We start from the raw sequence: 20,110 nt of genomic DNA on the forward strand, positions 1-20,110 counted from the left end.
TAATTTTCCCTTTGGGGCCCCGCCCTGGCCCCAGGGGTTGGGGTAGGAATCCCAATTTTACAATTTTGAAGCCTCATCTACCAAGGATGATTCTGACCAAGTTTGAAAAAAATCCATCCACTGGTTCTTGAGAAGAAGTTGAAAATGTAAAAGTTTACGCACGACGCACGACGGACGACGGACGACGACGGACGAAAAGCGATTGGAATAGGTCACTTGAGCAAAGCTCAGGTGACCTAAAAATCTCAAGAACATCTGAACATCTTATAAAATCTTTTCACTGCTACAGATTGGTTGAAGCAAATAAGATTGTTGTGTTTTGAGGATTAAGTTTGCTTTGAAAGCGTTTGTTTGTTATCGGCAATAATTTGAATTTTCACTTAACCACTGAGCAACATGGGCAAGATTGTTATACTATTGCAACTGAGATGCCTGGTCAACAGAGATGTCCTAGACCAACTCTGCTAAAGAAATATCGAAAACGAAATAACGGGGACTTTGCTGTATAAACGAATCCTTAATGCAAACGACCTGTCTTATCCACACACTTGGCTTTCGCGTTCGAGTTGACAGAAGCCTAAGGTACTCGTAAAACTGTGGACGCATTTGCATCACAATATGCGTATCTCTCGTGTATGAATTTTGTTTGATCCCCAGCACAGACAATAAGCACACACAAAAAGGTATGTTTGAAGAAGTAATGGTCTGCGTCATGAAATACAATAAAGTGCATCTACTTGTTCGCCCGCATAGGCCAAATAATCTGTACTTAAACTACTTGTGAGATATTTTTTAATAAAAAGATTACATTAATTGGTAAAAAAAATATCATTAAAACATGTAAGTAGTGTAATATCAATATGTGTGACACTGAAGTGACGTGGTTGCCACACAAGAGCTAAAATGCCATCATGCTATATGAGCAATCATGTATTATGCTCACTACAATAGAAAATCATTAGATCAACCTACGTATATATTCCCTCGAAGATTAAAACAAAATACGCTTCTCTATTAAAACCTGGATGATCCCTATTGAAAGTTGAATGTTGATATATAGAAATATTGATTATTCTGCACAAAAGAAAATTCTACAATTATAAACAATGTCATTTATTCCCCTGAGAACTTGTATGTCCTAACCTATACAATGCAAGATCATACACTGACTACCGATTGTTTCAGTTAATTCATTGTTTGTAAAACAAAACCGGTCGTCATGCTGGAGATGTCACCATTCTCTCAATGAGTGGCTACTCTTATTGTCTATCCCTAATGGGAAAAGCCAAAGCCTCAAAATCATAAACAATTTCAATCCTGCATACCTCTTTCAGAGCTATATTTCTGCAAACGTTTATTGAAGTGGAAATACGGAGAGTGGGAGATCTAGCGTCTGTGCAAAGAGTTCAGTTGAGTTATGTATTGCCTAGCAGACGGATCGCACAAGGAATGCAAGAGTCCGGCCGTAGTAGTAGATCACTAGAGTTATCAATAGGTAAAGATGGCCATGACAACGTTGTGCTGGGTTGAACAGCTTTAATAAAAAAAAAATACGCTGACTAGTTTCGACACAATAGATGTGTCGTCATCAGAACAAATTATGTATAAAAAGCGGTGCCTTGCTTAGTGACAGTCACAACAAAGCTTATAATATAAATGACGTAATACATTATACCCGAATGTTTATATTTCTAATTTGTTCTGATGACGACACATCGAAACCAGTCAACGAATTCTTGCTTAAAGCCGTTCAACCCAGCCCGACGTTTTCATGGTCATCTTTACATATTGTTTATTATTTAAGTAGTAAAATATTAATTAATGTATGTTAATAAGTCGCTCCTCAACTTTCAGCAGCGGATACATAGCGGGAAATTGGACAAATAAAGGGTTTTCAAGAGATGTGAAAATAAATATATTTAGTTTGCTTTGAAAGCGTTTGTTTCTTATCGGCAATAATTTGAATTTTCACTAACCATTGGTTAACCAAACTTCGAGCAACTGGGGCCAAATTGATATACTATCAATTTAAATGACTGAGCTACCTGGTCAACGAAAGTTTATGGCGCAACTGAACCGCAGTTATATCAAAAACTAAATTTTGGGGGGGTTAATTTATAACGAAAAATCAAAGCGAAGTTCTGCTCAACTTTAAGCAGAGGATGCATAGCGGGAAATTGGACAAAAAAAAGGGTTTTCAAGAGATGTGAAAATTAAGAATATCTAAGTGTTTTCAGAGTTACGTTTTAGAATGATGCTGCCAGTTTTCCTGGAAAGATTCAAATTGTCTGTGATCTGCTGGTTGACTGTCAGTCTCCGAGGTAGACCGAAACCTTTGATTCTGGAACGATCTTTCAGAAATCCTAGTTCAAGCACAACTCCCTAATTGCCGCAAAACGCTAATAGACGAAATTGCCATAAAGTGGAGTATTTTTTTGCATTTGTTTCGATCTCTGCATTGAATTACATGTACTGAATTTCTTAGATTCTCCCTTACTTTGTTATTCTACTGGTTACTTCAAAGATATCACAAGAGCTCAAAGACTGAGGTATTTGCCACTCATGATGACAATGTTTCTTTTATTGATTTAGTATGTTGCCAGTTGTAATTTAATCTGTTTTGATTTTGATTGAATGATTGAATGTACTTTTGATAACTATCTGTTTGTCTTCTGTCTTAACCTGGAAAGAATTAACAACCATTATAATATATTGTATACAAATAAACATTTCAATCTAGGTACTCGTATCATCAATAGACGATTTGGATCTTGTTGAGATTACAAGGCATTTGGCGAACATAAAACATTCTTTCACGCAGAGAATTGTAGATATGTGGAATAGCCTTCCATTTAATGTTGTAAATTCGATTTCAGTTAAACAATTTGAGGACGAAATTGATGAACATTGGAAAAATAATGTATCAAAGAAAAAATCAAGCTGTGAACTTTAAAATTATAACTAAGTATACTACGAGCTGACTATCAAAGAATTGTTAATCCTGAACATATTTCATGTATATTGTCAGAATAAATCTGTGTATCTGTACGTGTATCTGTGTATAACATCAAAACTTCCTTCTTAAGGATTCCGCTGTATTGCAAGAGTTACGTATACGTATATCTCTTTGCTAGGGGACTTGGTGACGCAGATAGTGAGTTTGAGGCCAGGACATGGCTGGAGTCACACAATTGTCTCACTTTGTAATTTGTATTTCTATTCAGCATATATATGAAAAACCTTTTTTTTACCTTTATTTAAGATTGGAAACTTCGAACCACACAATGGGAGAATCTTTTCAACATGGAAGTGACAAAAAAAACTGAATGCAATTTTTAATGGAGTACTGGTACTCTCATGAACGGTAGTTGAGTCTAAACTTTTTTGACTGAAAATGTACATTATATTACATCGCTTTACCCCCGCACTCTACGTAAGGTATATTATACATTTTGGCATGGCCGTTTTTTAGCCATCTTACCATGAGAAGAAGTTGATATAGCATTGTGCAAGGAAATAAGGCAATTTCTGATCTTGAGCAGAACACTTAGCAAAACATCAAGAGTACATACGAATGTTGTTTCTTATCATGAGCATGCTATTAAAAGTATTCAGGACTCTGATCATCATAAAAAACATCTTACTGTAAATGTGGAAATTTTGCGAGTGGAAATGTTTGCGGTTTGAGCCTTTAAGCTTATTGCAGAGTTGAAGGGTTTTTTCCGTTTGCGTTTTTAATTCTACATATTCGATTTATCTATAACCTATAAATAAAGATTTGTGTGATGATATTTTAGCTTTTATTTACTTAACGTGAAAAATTGAACATTTCCACACCACAAAATTTTCCACTTTCCATTTCCCACAGTTCACTTTTGATATTTGTCACAGTGTGAAAGATATCAATTTTATCAAGTTGATAGAATCCGATATTTCACTGGCAAAAATGTAATAAAAAGGGATTCCAAATCATTATCTGAACAAAAAACGTACTATTTTTTTCTTGTTTCAGATTTTTTTTCTCTCTAAATTGCATTTGGAAATTTTGCATTATCAATATGTTAAGCTTACTATGCAGTTAACAGCCAAGGGAAATTGCTCAAAGCCTTGTTAGCTTTACAAGTCAATAAGAAGAAAATGAATCAATCTGGCAAACTTTTATAAATGATTTTTTTAGAAATATCTTAACATTCACAATTTCTTTTTACTTCAATATAGTCTTCGGAATCCCTATATGTAGTTCTAGATAATAATTTCAGTATTTTTTGTAAATACACATGATTAAAGTTTTATGTAATTTTATGTTAAGTCAATCATGCTTTAAACTGCCATACAAGGATCCTATACATGATAACTTACCATGCTTGACGGATTCAATTTATCAACAACCCTGCAAGATCATATTCTGAATAATTAAACATGGTTGAGTACTTGATTGAAATTTTTTCGACATATACAGTTTGTGTGGGAGATATGAGTAGACAGTGCATATTCATTGAATATGAGGTTTTACAATCAATTAAAACTGTCCTGCACTTTTATGTATGCAGTTTTCAATTAATGAAACTTTTATGACAATTTAATTGTTTATAAGCTTTAATTTATTGACTGTTGATTATCATTACATGGACAATTTAAAGGTAAGAAAAATTATTAAAACAAAACTTTCGTGATTTACATGCCGTGCGATGCTATTTATTTGGATATCATTTTCAAAAGTCTATTTTATCAAAACTAACGCTACTTTGAAGAAGAAAGGACTATGTATGGTTTGGGCCTGTTTTGGCCCCAAAATGCATCAAAATTCAAAACCTTTAAATGAACTTTGAAATGACTGTTTCTTTAATTTCGAATACTTTCTAAATACAATTATGAAAATATTTATTTATATTTCTAATTATTGTTGCCATGGTAACAAGTTCAAATTTGCATAAATTCGAAAAATTTGAATATTCAGTGAATATTGGGATATTTTGTATTTTCTCCTAGAAACTATAGAGTGCATGCTTGAACAAACTTAACATCAAAGGATAATGTGTAGGCACCTGTAATACATCTTTAGGAGAAATATAAAGTTTGTTCGAGAGTGTGCTCTATGGTAGCTAAGAGAAAAAACTAGGTGAAAACCTGTCAAAATTGACTGAATAATCAAATTTCATTAATTTATGCAAATATGACCTGGTTACCATGGCAGCCAAAATTGAAAACACAAATAAATATTTACATAATAGGACTGGGGAAGTATTCAAAATTAAAGAAACATTCGTTTGAAAGTTCTATTGCAGATTTTTAATTTTGATGGATTTGGGGGCCAAAAAAGGCCCAAACCATACATAGTCCTTTAATCAGACTCTAACATATTTGAACTATCTATGATTTTCTACTGATATTCTTGCTTATTTCCAAATATTAGCCAAAACACCAGTGTCCCTTTCAGGGTTCAGTAACACCTGTTCAGGGGCCTACGTGACCCTGATAGTATTTCATGTTCTATTGATAGAACCAATCGCCAGAAATAACAAGTTATAATAGAAATGAAAAGTGGACGGTATTGATGAAAAAATTAACAAAACAAATGGAATTCATAGTATGGTATGAAGTACATTGATATTTATCTAAAAAGTGTCCCATTTTGTGTACAGTGTTGTTAGAATATTTGAAATTGATAGAGCAACTATACAAATATGAAAAACAATCAACTGGGATAAACAACATAAGCCCATTTCAGATTTACATAGTTACACTACACACCCCCCCCNCCTTATAGATATCCAGATACGGACAAAAGAATTCCTCGTATCCTGGTATTGTATATTGATGAGACTGTTCCATCTAAACCAACTCAATGAGTTGTAAAATTTAGATCAAATCCAGCTTCCGCCACATCCATTCAGCAAAGCATCTGTTTCTGCATCACTGATGCAAAAATGATTTATTTATGTACTAGTGAACTATGTATGGATGAAACAATTATTCTAAACCAGTTTCACAGACGTTCAAACAAACCCATTTTTATATGGTTTAAGCTAACAAGAAAAATAAATTTGGCCTATCCTACTGGAGAAACATTTACTTCATATATACAAGAAATGCGTTCTGTTTTATTTTATAATAATAATAATAATAATAATTTGAGGTTTTTATATACCGCTTTATCACAACCTTGTTCGTAGGTCGTCTCAAAGAGGTTCACAAATTATTATCCGTAGTTGTAGGGCCTTTGCAACCAGCCAATATCTTTCTCAACTCCCTGGAGCAAACAGCCGGTGCTGCCATTTCCGCACTCCCAGCTAGCATTCAACAATTCTAGCACTGCCCAACCACATACTCATTTACAGCTGAGTAGACTAGAACAAGCGGAGTAAAGTATCTTGCTCAAAGATACAACACAGTGCCATGACTCAAACCCGCAACCCTTCGGTCACAAGCATGGCGTCCTACCACTGGACTAACGTGCCTCCTAACAAGGCTCATATCCATTCCGTTTTATTTAACAAGGCTAGTTACATTCACCGTAATTTTGTTGATTTATTTGAACAATAGTGATAAGTTGTGTTTTTAATTTCAGCACGATGAACTTGATACTGCCACAAGCTGCAAAGGCATTTTAGATGAGATAAACAGTATATTTTATCATTAATCTATATATCTGGTCATTTTAAGTGTAAATATTTTTCTTACGGACAGTTTGGACAGTTTATCATAACTCTTTTAGAGTGGCTTACATAAATTCATCAAATTGATATGTAAAAACTGTATCTGTACCTATTATATATTTCATGGTTGGCGAGACATGAATTTGAACTATATACAAGGACCTTGGTCACTGACATCAGCTGAGGTCTTGATTAACGAGGCAATTATTATGTGTTTAGTACACACAGGCTGGTTTTAGGCTCACCCATGGATGAAGCAAACAACCAAGATTCAATTTCCCCGGTCTACTATGGAATAGTTACTTATTAAATAGTCATGATATATAACAGGTTTAACCACTTAATCACCTAACAACCATTTACTGTCAAATGATCACAGTACCTAATATAAGTGACAATGCAAACAAAATGCTACACTAGAAATCGATACACTATTAATCCATATTATAATCCCTCGACACCAGGATGCCGTGTTTGTTTTGTGTTTTATGTCCTATTAACGGTTACAATCTATGGTCATTTAAGGACGCGCCAGGTTTGGTGGACGGGGAAGACCGGAGTAACCGGAGAAAATTCACAGAGCTGCAGACGATACCTGACAACTGCCCCACATATAGGCTTTGAACCTGTGAGGGCTAATAATTGTAGATGGTCAGATTTTCTTAGGATGGTATTTCAATTCCAAAGCGAAGTGCTGTACTATGCTCGATTTATTTCTGTTACCAAAACAAAATACCACACCGACTATCCTGTTACTCAAGCCATTCTGCATTCGCTCAAACATTATCAGACTTCTTCTCTACAATGATTTAAATTTTTCAATACACCCATTTAATCATTTATATTGTTCAACAACAGTATGCTGAATCAGTCAGGTAGAATAGTTCTTATTTAAACTGCTCATTTTAATCAGTAGTTTACACATTTCAGTTATGGAATACGGTGAAAGTTTTAATCAATTCGCCTATATACAAAAGCTATAAGTATATTCATGGAAATATTAGCATCGTTCTCGGATAATTCAGACTTTGAAATTTCCATGCATTGACAAAATTATTGCTCAATTCTGCTTCAGCTTATTTGGGTTTTGTTGTAATTGATTCAAGAATCAAATAGATATAAAACATGCATATGTAAGATAATTATGTATCAGTATCCGGTAGGAATTTGCAAACGGATTTGATATATTATGGTAATAATGTTTGCATTTAAAACTTGTAATAAAAAAAACCATTGTAATTAAGTTAGTTTTTATTTTTCCTCCTCCATTCCAATCCTCATGTAAAATCTGAACATTACACAATATGTCATCTTTCTTTTTCCTTTTATCCAAGCGTGAGATAAAAGAATTATTCCCCACCTTGAAGAGATAAGACTGAAAAATCTCAACCCAAGGGGTAAGATTCTTAAATGTCTAGCCCGAGGCTTTGCCATGGGCCAGACATTTAAGAATCTTACCCTGATGCGGTGTTGAGGCCAATCTGATTAAAACATGATCTTTATTCCACTCCGATAATCTAACTTCCAGTCAAAGCTTTGACTGGAACATAGAGTATCGGAGTGGCATTAAAGATCTGGTTTTAATCAGATTGGGTTGAGGTTTTTCTGTCTTACACCTACATTTGGGAATGATTTTCTTTTTCTCCCACATCAAATACAAGTGATATTTCATGAAATGCAAATGTTCATATCATAATTTCCAGCAGATCAGGGTTGTCTTCTGTGATCTGCTAATTTTGATGCCGAGAAGGAGATTTCTCTGTTACACCCTTAAGGTGTTTATTTCCCCCCCTTCTATTAACTCCACTGACAATAGTGTGTTTGTAAACAAAAGCAAATGGGGGTATGAATATCGTCATTCACTTTTGATGACATCACAGTTACGGGTGACGCATTTTAATGACATCACAATTGAAAACGTACTAATCGGCACAAGACTATCTTATCTCCCCCTAGGGGGCGACAAGCTGATCATTCCCGGCTGAAACAGACCGAGACACACCTGTAAAGGGTGGGAGACAGAAATATCTTTCCCTGGTCAGAAGTGTGGATATCTCCGTCTAATGGGGGAGAATATTAGAATCTATCACCCTCTTGAGGGTGAGATAGGGTAATCTCAACCCAAGGGGGGGGGCCCTAAGTTGCCAAACACGAGGCTTTGCCGAGTGTTTGGCAACTTAAGAATCTTTCCCCATGGGTTGAGATTCCCCTATCTCACCCTCAAGCGGGTGAATGATTCTTTTTCTCTTACCCTGTTCACCTATAGTGTATCATATGCATATCGTAGCGTTAACGTTTCAGGCTAAACTCAGGGTTGATGTGATGTTGATGGATTGTTGACGTGACGTCATTGTATTGTTTAAGTGACGTCATACCATTGTTATGAATAGGGGAATCCCCCCGTCTGAACCCTAGGGTGAGACAAGGAAATCTCACAGCAGTAAAAGTGCGGATACACCTGTCCAGGGTAAGAGAACAGCTTGTCTTGTCCTAGGGTTGAGACGGGGATTCCCCCATTCATAACAATACAACGACGTCACATCAAAAATACATCAACATCACGTCAGCTTTGTTTGGCAGCTTAAGGATCCCCCATCTCAACCCTTTAGATCTCATATACCACTGACCCCAATGTACATGGTCGGTATACAGTATTTTTCTGTCAATAAACCCATATCTATTGAAGTAAAATTGCCAACAAATCTAATTACATTATCCTGTAATAAGCCTAACCATATTGCAGTTTGTGACAGATGCCAACAAATACAATCTCAAAGACTGTGTGTTGGCTCCCTCAGTTCATTGTAAGATAAATACAGCAGCTTCTTGAAAAAAATGTCAGGATTCATTTATTTAGTCTCGGGATTGAGAAGCTGACTGGTACAAGGGACATAACTCCATAGAAAAATCAGCTTTTAACCTTTCAATCAACTCACATGAAGCATACAGGAAAACATTTCTTTGACATGAAATATTTAAAAATAAAAATAAGTTCCCCTTGTGCCTGTTCACAGGCAGACTTAAGTCTTTTACAGGTTATAGAAGATATTCAAGTATGCTACCAGCACCAAACAGGGGATCAGATAGCCTGTTTACATTATAATGTACCAAGTAGGTACTGCAATACCAAACTACCTTGAATCTGACTGCCAGCTCAAGATCACTATGACTGACCCTGGCACCCATGTGTGCATGGCAACTTTCCAAGGTAGGAAAACATCAATAGCCTCTATCTAATTAAGTAGATGAGATGGGTACAGCAGTTCTATACCAGAGGACAGAATTTTCATATCCATTTCATATACCTACATAATGATTATTTCTCACCAATATCTTGTCTTAAAGGGAAAATATCATAAGATATGATAATACAGTGTCATCTGGCTATAATTTATATTATTGCACTGCAGGTCCATACATAAACAATACCAGAAGACATTGTGTTCATAGGGTTATGAATGCCATTTGATTGGTGTCATTCTGATGCTATTGCTCCTGCTTTGCATAACAATAGCACTGATGCCCATAGAGGGGAGAAATAATAATAATAATAATAATTTGAGGTTCTTATATATTGCTTTATCACAACCTAGTTCGTAGGTCGTCTCAAAGCGGTTCACAAATTATTATCCCTGGTTATAGGGCCTTTGCAACCAGCCAATATCTTTCTCAACTTCATGGGGAGCATACAGCGGGTGCTGCCATTTCCGCGCCCACATTCTAGCACTCCCCAACCACATACTCATTTACAGCTGAATAGACTGGAACAAGCGGAATAAAGTATCTTGCTCAAAGATACAACACAGTGCCGTGACGCGACTCGAATCTGCAACCCTTCGGTCATGTGCCCGGCATCCTACCACTAGACTACCGTGCCTCCAACCCCATGTGAATGCCTCCTTACTTTAGGTAACTGAATCTGATTCCCATAGATACTGGAAATAAGTATGTATGACAGACAGACATAAGATGTTTCATGAGAGTTATCAATGTTTGCATTGCTACCCTTAAAATGTGTAGAAATTGCTTGTGTTGGAAATGGTTCAGAAACCTAGTATATATCAGTATTAATGATATACTTTATAAATATATATTCACATGTGGATATTTTTAACTTTACAAGAAAAACATGAAAATTTCCACTTCTGTCGTAAGAATTAGTCTAACACTATCAAAGCTTAACTCCAACCTCAAGACACGTTTGGACTGATTTGATGCCATACATATACCATACACTATGTTTTTCAGTACATCCGGGGTTGGATGGTATGATACAGATGGCTAATCGCACAAAGGTTTTATTTTCAAATTTGGTGATTTGTTGGGTGAGCATTTAACCACCAAAATTCTTTTTTTTTTAAATTCACATCCAAGAAACAAAACACAAAAATCTTCATTGCACTTTCATATTTCTATTTCTTTGAAAACTCTTGCGGTTTTCAACGAAATCTATAAGCTTTTATATAACAGGCTAATTCTAAATAAGGTAACATAATGGCATGAAATCTTATGCACAAAAATCCTTCTATGGTAAAATTTAACCCTAATAAACACTGAAAGACTTGTTTTGAAGTAGATTAATAATTAACATTCAAAATCAAAACTGTAAGGATCTGGTAGATTTTCAAAGTTTAATCAATAAAAATTACTAAAATATCACACTTTAGGTATAAAGTATAGGGGGATTTAAAACCTTTTTTGGTGCCATTTTCTATAATAAGACAAACAAAAATGAAATATAACAAATTGACAATCTTACCTCCACAGATATGTCTCTTTCCACACTGTATCTTGTTCTCAGATACTTCCTCCTATAATAGAAATCAAACAATTCTTATACACAGTTCTATCATATGAATACCGTGTTATGTAGTGTCATAAAGCCATCACATAAATTAAGTTTATGTAACGTGTGTGATATCACTCCAGAAATGATGTTACAATCGAATAGGAACAATCAATGTGACATCACATCATTGTGAAGCGGACGCAATTTTCATCGTTTCAGAGGCAGCCAAATGCAAAATATTCATTTCTGATCACAATTATACAGTTTACTTTGTATTATATGATATTAAGAATCTGTCATTCGCTTCCCTTCATATTAGATATATGAAACTCAATTTGGATTTTTCATATTTGCTCGCCTGAGAAACTTATGACAGATCCTCTATATCTTGTATAGATTTTTATCAAGAATTTTCATTTTTCAAATAAAAAATTGCATAATTTTGCAGATCTATGATTTAGGAACTACGAGTATGCATAATTCATTATGAAAAATAATTCAGAAAAAATACTTACTGGACCGGTAAGCAAGGTCAATAATATTTGTTTCTGTTTTTTCAATGAACAAACATACATGGATATTGATAATATATATTCTTACATGTTAAATATATAAAGAAAATAAAAGTTGTTTTGTCACACTATTAAATAGGGCTGCATGAACTGAATGTATAGTAGAGTCTACTAAAGAAACCTAGGGGTGAAAGGGTTAATATGTCCAATAATCCATGGCAACCAATCAAAACTGTCATAACATTCAAGACATTGGTAGATGATATTTTTAAAACATAAGCGGTTATGGGAAAGGCAGTTAAAAATTGACCAGTGTAAGAGCCAAGAATATAGTTAAGTTCATATAGTTCATATAGCGATGACGCAGATTGAAAGCTGTGAGCTTCTTATGGCGCGTTTGAATATATGTTAAAATACTTGTTAAAAGCACTTTTCACTTCCGGATGTGTATAGATAGACCTACTAATGTCAGGAATAACAACTTGCGCGGAATTTTGTTGCGTGATCCGACCAGAATTTATTCAGTCTGTTCTTGAATGTGTCCACAGTTGGAGAATTGACCACATTATCGGGTAGACTGTTCCACAACTCTATTGCTAAAGAAGTTACTGTATATGGCCTTATTTGTTCTCCTCTTGGACAGCTTTCTGCTATTTCCTCGTGAATTCCAACGAGGCGCGCTCTTATAAACATTTTGTCCTGATCTACAATGTCAATTTCCTCCATAATTTTGAATAATTCAATCACATCCGCTCTGATACGTCTGTATTCTAGCGTTGGAAGCCCTAAACTAAGCAGTCTTTCGGGGTAGCTTAGGTCTTTGAGACATGGCACTAATCTGGTTGCACAACGTTGAACGTTTTCCAGCAACATAAAGCAAGGTAAGTTTCTTTATGATCGGTGCCCTCTCACACTGTACATTTGTTGATGGCTTCATGACCCTGGGATACCTAAAACAGCATTTACCGGTGGCCCGGGAGTGCATTGGTTCACAGTGAGGACCCAATGGATTCCTCAGGCAAAGTCAGTCTTGGGATGAGACTTCAAAGAGGACAGGATAGTGTAGCAGCCGAGGAATGATTATATGGGGAAACACTGCCTTACTTGCAATCTATTTTTTTTTATTTCTGCAGTTTATGCCTGGGGACTCATTCAAAACGTAAGCAATACTTGTACTGAGCATGGTCAGCAGCTGTATGTGTGCTCTCTAGTACGTATAAATTACATCATGTAGTGTATCAAGCACTGTACATATACAACTACATATGCATGCAACTTGTTAATTTCATGGTAAGCAAGACATTCATAATATCCTATGAACCACCAAGAATTTTTAATCTCACATATGTTGGAGCTGCATCCACAAATGGACGCTCAACAGTTCATTTACATAATTATGCTCAGGACTGTGAGTGTCTTCATAATCATAAGCCAGTACTGACACTGAAGCTTCAGTGAAGTGCACAGATCATTATATCACTTCATGTGCATGCATGCTCAATACAGGCCTGTGTATGTGTACATGTGTGTCATTTATTTGGCAAAACGTGAGTTGTTTGTCATAAAAGTACAGACATGCACGTGAAATCGCCAAAAACATGCAAACAGTCTATAGTTACATGGTACTTTTACAAACATCAACAAACTAACAGGACGCGACATGACGTTTATCGCTGCGACGTGGCAAATAAACAAGTTAATTGGAAAAATCAAAGATTGAAATACTTTTTGCTGGAAATGCCGAAGCATCTCCCAAAACAGTTTCCCATGTCGTTATGTTGATATCTCCTTCACCGTGTCATAATCTCATGATGTTGAGGTGTGTCTCCAGCAGACCAACACTTCCTTCTCTTTACCGGAAACACCAAAGGGACATAATTCATGCAAATTCACGTGAAAGGTAGAACACAACGTGAGTGACTGGAAACCGGGTGGGGTAATTTTCCATTTTTTCAAACAGCATTTTTAGTTATATCATTGTTGTTTCGATGCGTTGGCAGTCCCTGAAGCACATACAAATTTAAAATGAAATAATAAAAAAATGCGGATAATATGTGATCCATATTGAAAATCCATGGGATGCTTGGATAAAAGATAGGACTTGTCAAACTTAGCTAAATGTGAGAATTAGATGCCTATTTGATGTGGAAAAAAATGTTTAACATTAATATGTAAACCTGTTGTTACTAGTTTATTAATTTTTAATTTATTTTCATTTGGGTTGGGACAAAATTTAAGATGCGTTAGCAAAGAAGTTGCAACTGAAACTTTTAACTAAAGAAACACATCAATAGGGTTGCCCGAGTTGCCAAAGCAAATCCTCTAAAATAAAAAATAAATAAAAAACGATATAAAAAATGGGGTAGTATGGTACTTGCACAAAAAAATCTCCCAAAAATCATAAACAGACATTTAATGGGTGCCCATTATATTTTAATATTTACCATCGTAAGGCATTGCCACTATATAACCTATCAAATTCAGTTGGCATTCATATAGGCTATGAATGACATAGACCTATTGTTACGTTGGATACCACTGACCCTCCCTGGGCGATAGCTGTTATATTCATTGAACAAGCATACACGATGCATACATCATATGATATAAATGCTGAATAAGAATAAATGCAATCGGGTTTTTTTATGAGTATAAGTATTGTACTGCTTTTAGTTGGCATTCATAGGCATTATAAATTCCAACTGGATAATTCAATGAAGCGCGCTAGCCTATGAACGCCAGCTAAAAGCAATTCAATGCTTAAACATCTAGCATTTCATAGCATCGAGTTGTTCAGCTCATGAATTGCCAACAGCGTAGGAATTCCATGGAATGAAAATAAGTTGAGGCTACCTCCCCTTGATCGACCATTCTGTAACGTTTGTTGACAAAAGAAAATGAAAAATAAAGTTATTCTAGCGCGCTTCATGGAATTTGCCTTTGTCCAGTCAGCATTCATATTGCCTATGAATGCCAACTGAAAGCAGTTCAATGTTTGAATGAATTTGTTACAATTAGCTTAAATATGCAACAGGAAAGAAATACTGCACAGCCAGTCTAGGGTTCGGACCAGGGACCTTCCGAACTCTAGACGGACGCTCTACCAATTAAGCTACATTGTAGCGCGACGATCGATCCAGTCCAGTTCCGCTACATTCCTCCCTCCTTTTTCTAACTCTTCGCCCAAGAAGACACAACTATTTATAACCCGGGTATCCCCTTGCATACACCATATGCTTGAAACAATGGTTGACCACAGGAACCACTGTAACAGGAGAGGAAAAACGCACGGCCAGACCGGGGTTTAAATCATTTATAGAAAACGTTTTGCCGTGACAACCCTTAATACAATGTAATTTCTTTTTCTCAATAAGGGGCGATAGAAACTATATTAAAGTAAAGTAGAAATATATTTTACAAAGGCCGTTTTCAAAAAGAGAATGCGGACGCCCCCTTTTTTTATCCTAAACGGTTACCGCGTAACTCTTACATCAATTTTTCCCTGGGGAGCGGAATCTATACACAATCTACGCTACCAAGTCGAAGGCACGCGGTTGACTATTTTATTGGTTTCAGTTGTAAAACAATCGTTAGGCTGATACCTGTCCGTTGAAGAGTACAGTGGAGCGACAACCGACTTCAAAACCAGTCAATTTGTCGTTGTGCTACCGCGAGATTCTTTTGAAATACATCAATTCAAAGGACAAACTAATAATTGAGTCTACATAAAGTATGTATCACCCGCTAGTTGCGCGAGCAGAACTTTCAACTTTGTCACGACATATTCCAATGGTGTTACTGTATAGAATATATGTGTGTCGGGAGCGGAATCTTTTGATCACAGGGACCTGAGAATGTTCTCCAGCTATATTTGGACCTAAATTAAGGTGTTCTCAGTAATTTTACACGCTTTCGGGGTTTAGATCAAAATTCAATGCCACCCCGGTGGTGATATATATGCATATGATATCACTATTGGGTGGAGGGTTACCGAAAGATGATAGAACCCCTAAGACGTGTAAAATTACTCTGAAATATCTTAGTTTAGGACCAAATATAGCTGTAAAACATTCTCAGATCCATATGCCTTTGATTTACGAAGATGTGTGACTGATAGATTTTGTAACACAGCTCGTTAGTATTCCTTGAACAGTTGTATGAATGTTATGCCTCGTGGCTGATGTGATTGTTTTAGTCTGTGATGTTGTTATGTATGTTGGTCCGTACTGATACATTTTTCTGACGCTTCTTCTCTAGCATTTCAATGGCAATGTATGACTTAATGACAAATGACATCACGTCATTATACAATGTAACTTATAATCTGAGCGCGCTTTCATTCTCGGACTTCAATCAAATAAAAAAAAATACGGATTATTTTAATATATGCATGTTATTCTATGTACTTAATTAATATGTGCTTTATAACTTACATATCATCGTTGATATTAAGGAAGCAGATGGTACTTATACGGGTAGCGTTATTTTATCACATTCTTCTTAAACATTATCTTCACGTTCAACTCGATCATTGTCAAAATTGGTTACACTTGTCATATACAAAACCGTGACCATATGAATGTCAAATAAATAGGCATTACATATGTCTATTTTCATTCCGATAGCTCTGAAAGCACGTGTTTTACAAAGCCGGCCGTGTGCCACAAACGTCAAACCTGAAACGAAATGACGTTAAAAGTGTGTTACACTGTTGTGCGTCAACATCTGACGTTACGTCTGAAGAGTCTGGAGGGGAGCTTTTTTGTTGAAAAATCTTACCTTTCTTCGATTGGAATTCCTTGAGCCAATCTCTCTCTCCCTAACAGACACGGAGAGCTTAAGGTCATCTGGGGCCCTGATCTTTCCATAATACAACACCCATTCATGGTCAAACAACAGATAATAGACTCGTTGATGATGTAAAAGTTAAACACCCTGGCCAAATTCAAGAGAGACATCAAAACTCGCCTCTTCACGCCTGCATTTTAGACTATTTGCACAGACGTCACGTAAATACCACCCTTGCTTAATGTATAGTGGAAATTGTAAGCGATTTTTGTTTCACAATTATTACTAATACTATTATCCATATGTTGTAAAGCGCTTTAGAGTTATTTTACAAATTATATAGGGCGCTATATAAATGTTGTATATTATAAGTAATCAAGTATATAGTTGATATTAAGTATAAGAAAAGGTTGGAGTACGCTGCATTGAAGAGCATAAGCTGAATTGCACAAGTGCAATTCTAGTACTTACATCCGTGAAGTACCGCTTGCTGCGAGCGTCTGTAACGAGGTTTTCTTTCACCTCTCCATTCATATCTCCTAGATGCTCTATGCGCCAATTCGTACAAAGAAACATTGTAAACTCTCTTTTTGATGATCTCTGCTATCAACAACTTTGGAAAACCCCAAGAGAGTTGCAGCTCACAGGTTCGCTGCTTACCGAATCCGTGTTATGCGTAAGTTCATATGTCACGATGGTTTGGGTATTCCAACATGCTGCCAGACTTTCTGGCCTGCAGGTTTCTGCAAGCGGTTATTTGTCCCTTTCTCATAACTGGGGACAGAATATACGTCATTTCATTCTGATGGTATATACTGGCTGCTTTGTGACAGGGACGCATGGAAAGTATTCGGAGTTGCGGTGTCATCTCTGTGAACAATTCCATGAACAGCATTGTTGATACCTAACAAGTGCTGATGCTTTATGAAACTTCAGGCAATCTGGTAGTTTCCTTACACTTTCAGATGCTACATGGATTGGATGTATGTCTGGATGTGCTGTATCACCTTCGTCATTGATATCATTGATACAGTGACGTTCATTGGTGCTAAAAGTAGAAGGAAGCGGATTATTAAATATGTTTTCCTGAGATGTATTAGTCATGAAGAAAAATTCAATGGTATAATACCCGAGTATTCCTTCCATTTAAGGATTGAATCTTGCTTTGGTCGATTTCATGGTGCTTCGCAGTTGAATTTGTTTCAAGACCAACTCAATTCATCCACCATGAAATCGAACAAAGCAAGATTCAATCCTTAAATAAAACAAGTAGCAATTGGTAGTTGCATTGAGTCCAACTTGAGAAGTAATGGAAATATTCAGTGATAATAAAGCCTTTAAAAAAGAGTTCGGGTTGACAATGGAATATGCGGATATAGCGTTACCAAAATATTCATTTATCTGAGCCTTCTTGCAGGCAACTTTTGTTACTTTCTTCGTCTGATGGTAAAATTTGTGCCCATTCGGAGAATTTGACTTCCACCTGCAAATGAAGATGCGCTTCTTGCATCTGCAGTTTGATTTCTCTGTTTATGCCGCGTCGACGTCCGGTTGGACGGAACCGACTTCACAGAAGTGGTACCGTCGTCCTCATCGACGTTTTATTTGAGAATGCAAGACAGACGTTCTCAGTTGATCGATGTGTGCCCTTTCTCAAACAAAATGTATCTGGGGGTTTTCTGATAACTGGTTAGCTTCAAATGCGATTTACAGAGATTACAAAAATTCACCGTTGTCTGCAAGATCAGGCTTGGGTGAACATTATTTGTTTTTGCCCCGGACAGAGAAATAGGTAAATAATGTGTTACCCTGTAGTTTTAAAGCATAAAGTTTGTTCGAGGTTACAATTTTATTGCATCAAGCAGTCTATAGTCTACCTGCGTCAATACACCAGAGGTGGTATGCAGATTATTGGAAGAAGAAGAAGAGAAGTGTCGATTTGTATAGTGTTTTGGTAGTATGGTTCCCTGTTGTTAAGACCTGGTTTCCAATATTACACCTGGAAAATTAAAGTGTCTTTACAGCCACAAGACACCAACATTGATGCTTCATCGAGATGGACTGTATTTTATCACATATCGTAACCTGTTGAATCTTGTTATAGTAATACAAGCAATTTTCAGATCATGAAATGCAACGTTCTGTATTGCAATACAGAATGTTGTATTTACCTACTAGCCGGAACTACTTTTATGGGAATCCCCTTGTCATGGCGAACTGAAAAGTTCCAGGTATTTGCAAAAAATATCAAAGTTAATAAAATCTTTATATCGATCTCTACCAAATACGGAAGGTATATATGAGAAAAGCAAGACCACACACTTGTGTTTCTCTAACGAATCAGGAAGCACTCATTTATTGCGCGGACGAATATATTCACTCGTGCTCGTGCGCTCTGCGCACTCAGGAATATATTCGTCCGCGCAGTAATTAAAACACAAGTGTGTGGTCTTGCATAGGCCTATATGTATTGCATGGATTCCTTGCCGTCTATGTCGCTATCTGGTGGACCGAGATTATGAGTCTAAGATGAAGGACGTGTCTTTTCAAAAGGATAGTTTTGTAAATATTCCTTTCTGTACTAACAGATGGGCGATATCTTGCTACTACTGACAGTATTGCTTAGCCAAATAAATTTCTGTTCCAAATCTAATAATGCGTTCAGTGGATTCTGTCTTCTTTAACTCTTAATTCTTCTAAATATACATATGAAAATTCAGATTTAATGTTTTCATCGTTGGTGAATGTTGTCTGGCTTAAGGTTGCTATTATATATTTGGTGACGGACAGGTTGTTTGTGGGCATTTGATGTGTTTAGTTTATTCATAGGGCCGGAGTTAACTCATTCACCCCTGAATTTACACAATAAACTATTCCAACCTTTGAATTGAAGGAGTTCAAATGAGTCTTCAGGGGTGAATGAGTTTAGGTTGCTGTGTACAGTAGCGTACGGTGACCATGGGCGATATTTTTCTACAATGAATAACCCCTGAAATATAACATGTAGACTATCTAAAGTTAAAAAAAAAAATCAGCTCTAAAGTTGGCATATTCATGATGAATTGGACTATGTGAGCTTCACATATTAAAAAAAAATCGAATTTGGCTTGAGACTACACAACAAAAGCTAGTTTTTCATGTAGTCTATTTTTGTACTCAGCACATGTGTAAATATTGTGAAAAATCCAGTTTGACGACCTATGCTAAAACGTGAGTATTTCTGTTACCAAGGGTGATATTTAATTTAAGACAGGTTTAAAAAAAAAAAAAACTACTTGCGTGGGTCAAATTTTGGGTTTAAAATCATGTTTTTTTGCATTTTTTGATGTGGTAATCTTGGTTTTCACAAGTCCCAAATCTGGGGA

The 20,110-nt window shown here is 36.1% G+C and overlaps 1 protein-coding gene across 1 annotated transcript in view; it reads right to left on the reverse strand.

The window, feature by feature from the left end:
* LOC110465107 (AP-1 complex-associated regulatory protein-like) overlaps positions 1-13,817 on the reverse strand; it is a 64,220-nt gene extending 50,403 nt beyond the window's left edge. Inside the window, exons 1-2 of the mRNA XM_021520694.1 lie at positions 13,683-13,817; positions 11,416-11,467 (exon numbers count right to left, since the gene is read on the reverse strand). Of these exons, the coding sequence (XP_021376369.1) occupies positions 11,416-11,467; positions 13,683-13,726 (96 nt within the window). The 5' untranslated portion in view covers positions 13,727-13,817. The remainder of the gene's footprint in view (positions 1-11,415; positions 11,468-13,682) is intronic.
* Positions 13,818-20,110: the final 6,293 nt, after the last annotated feature.

This window comes from Mizuhopecten yessoensis, unplaced genomic scaffold, assembly GCF_002113885.1.
Source record: "Mizuhopecten yessoensis strain PY_sf001 unplaced genomic scaffold, ASM211388v2 scaffold11055, whole genome shotgun sequence".
NCBI classification, from domain to species: domain Eukaryota; kingdom Metazoa; phylum Mollusca; class Bivalvia; order Pectinida; family Pectinidae; genus Mizuhopecten; species Mizuhopecten yessoensis.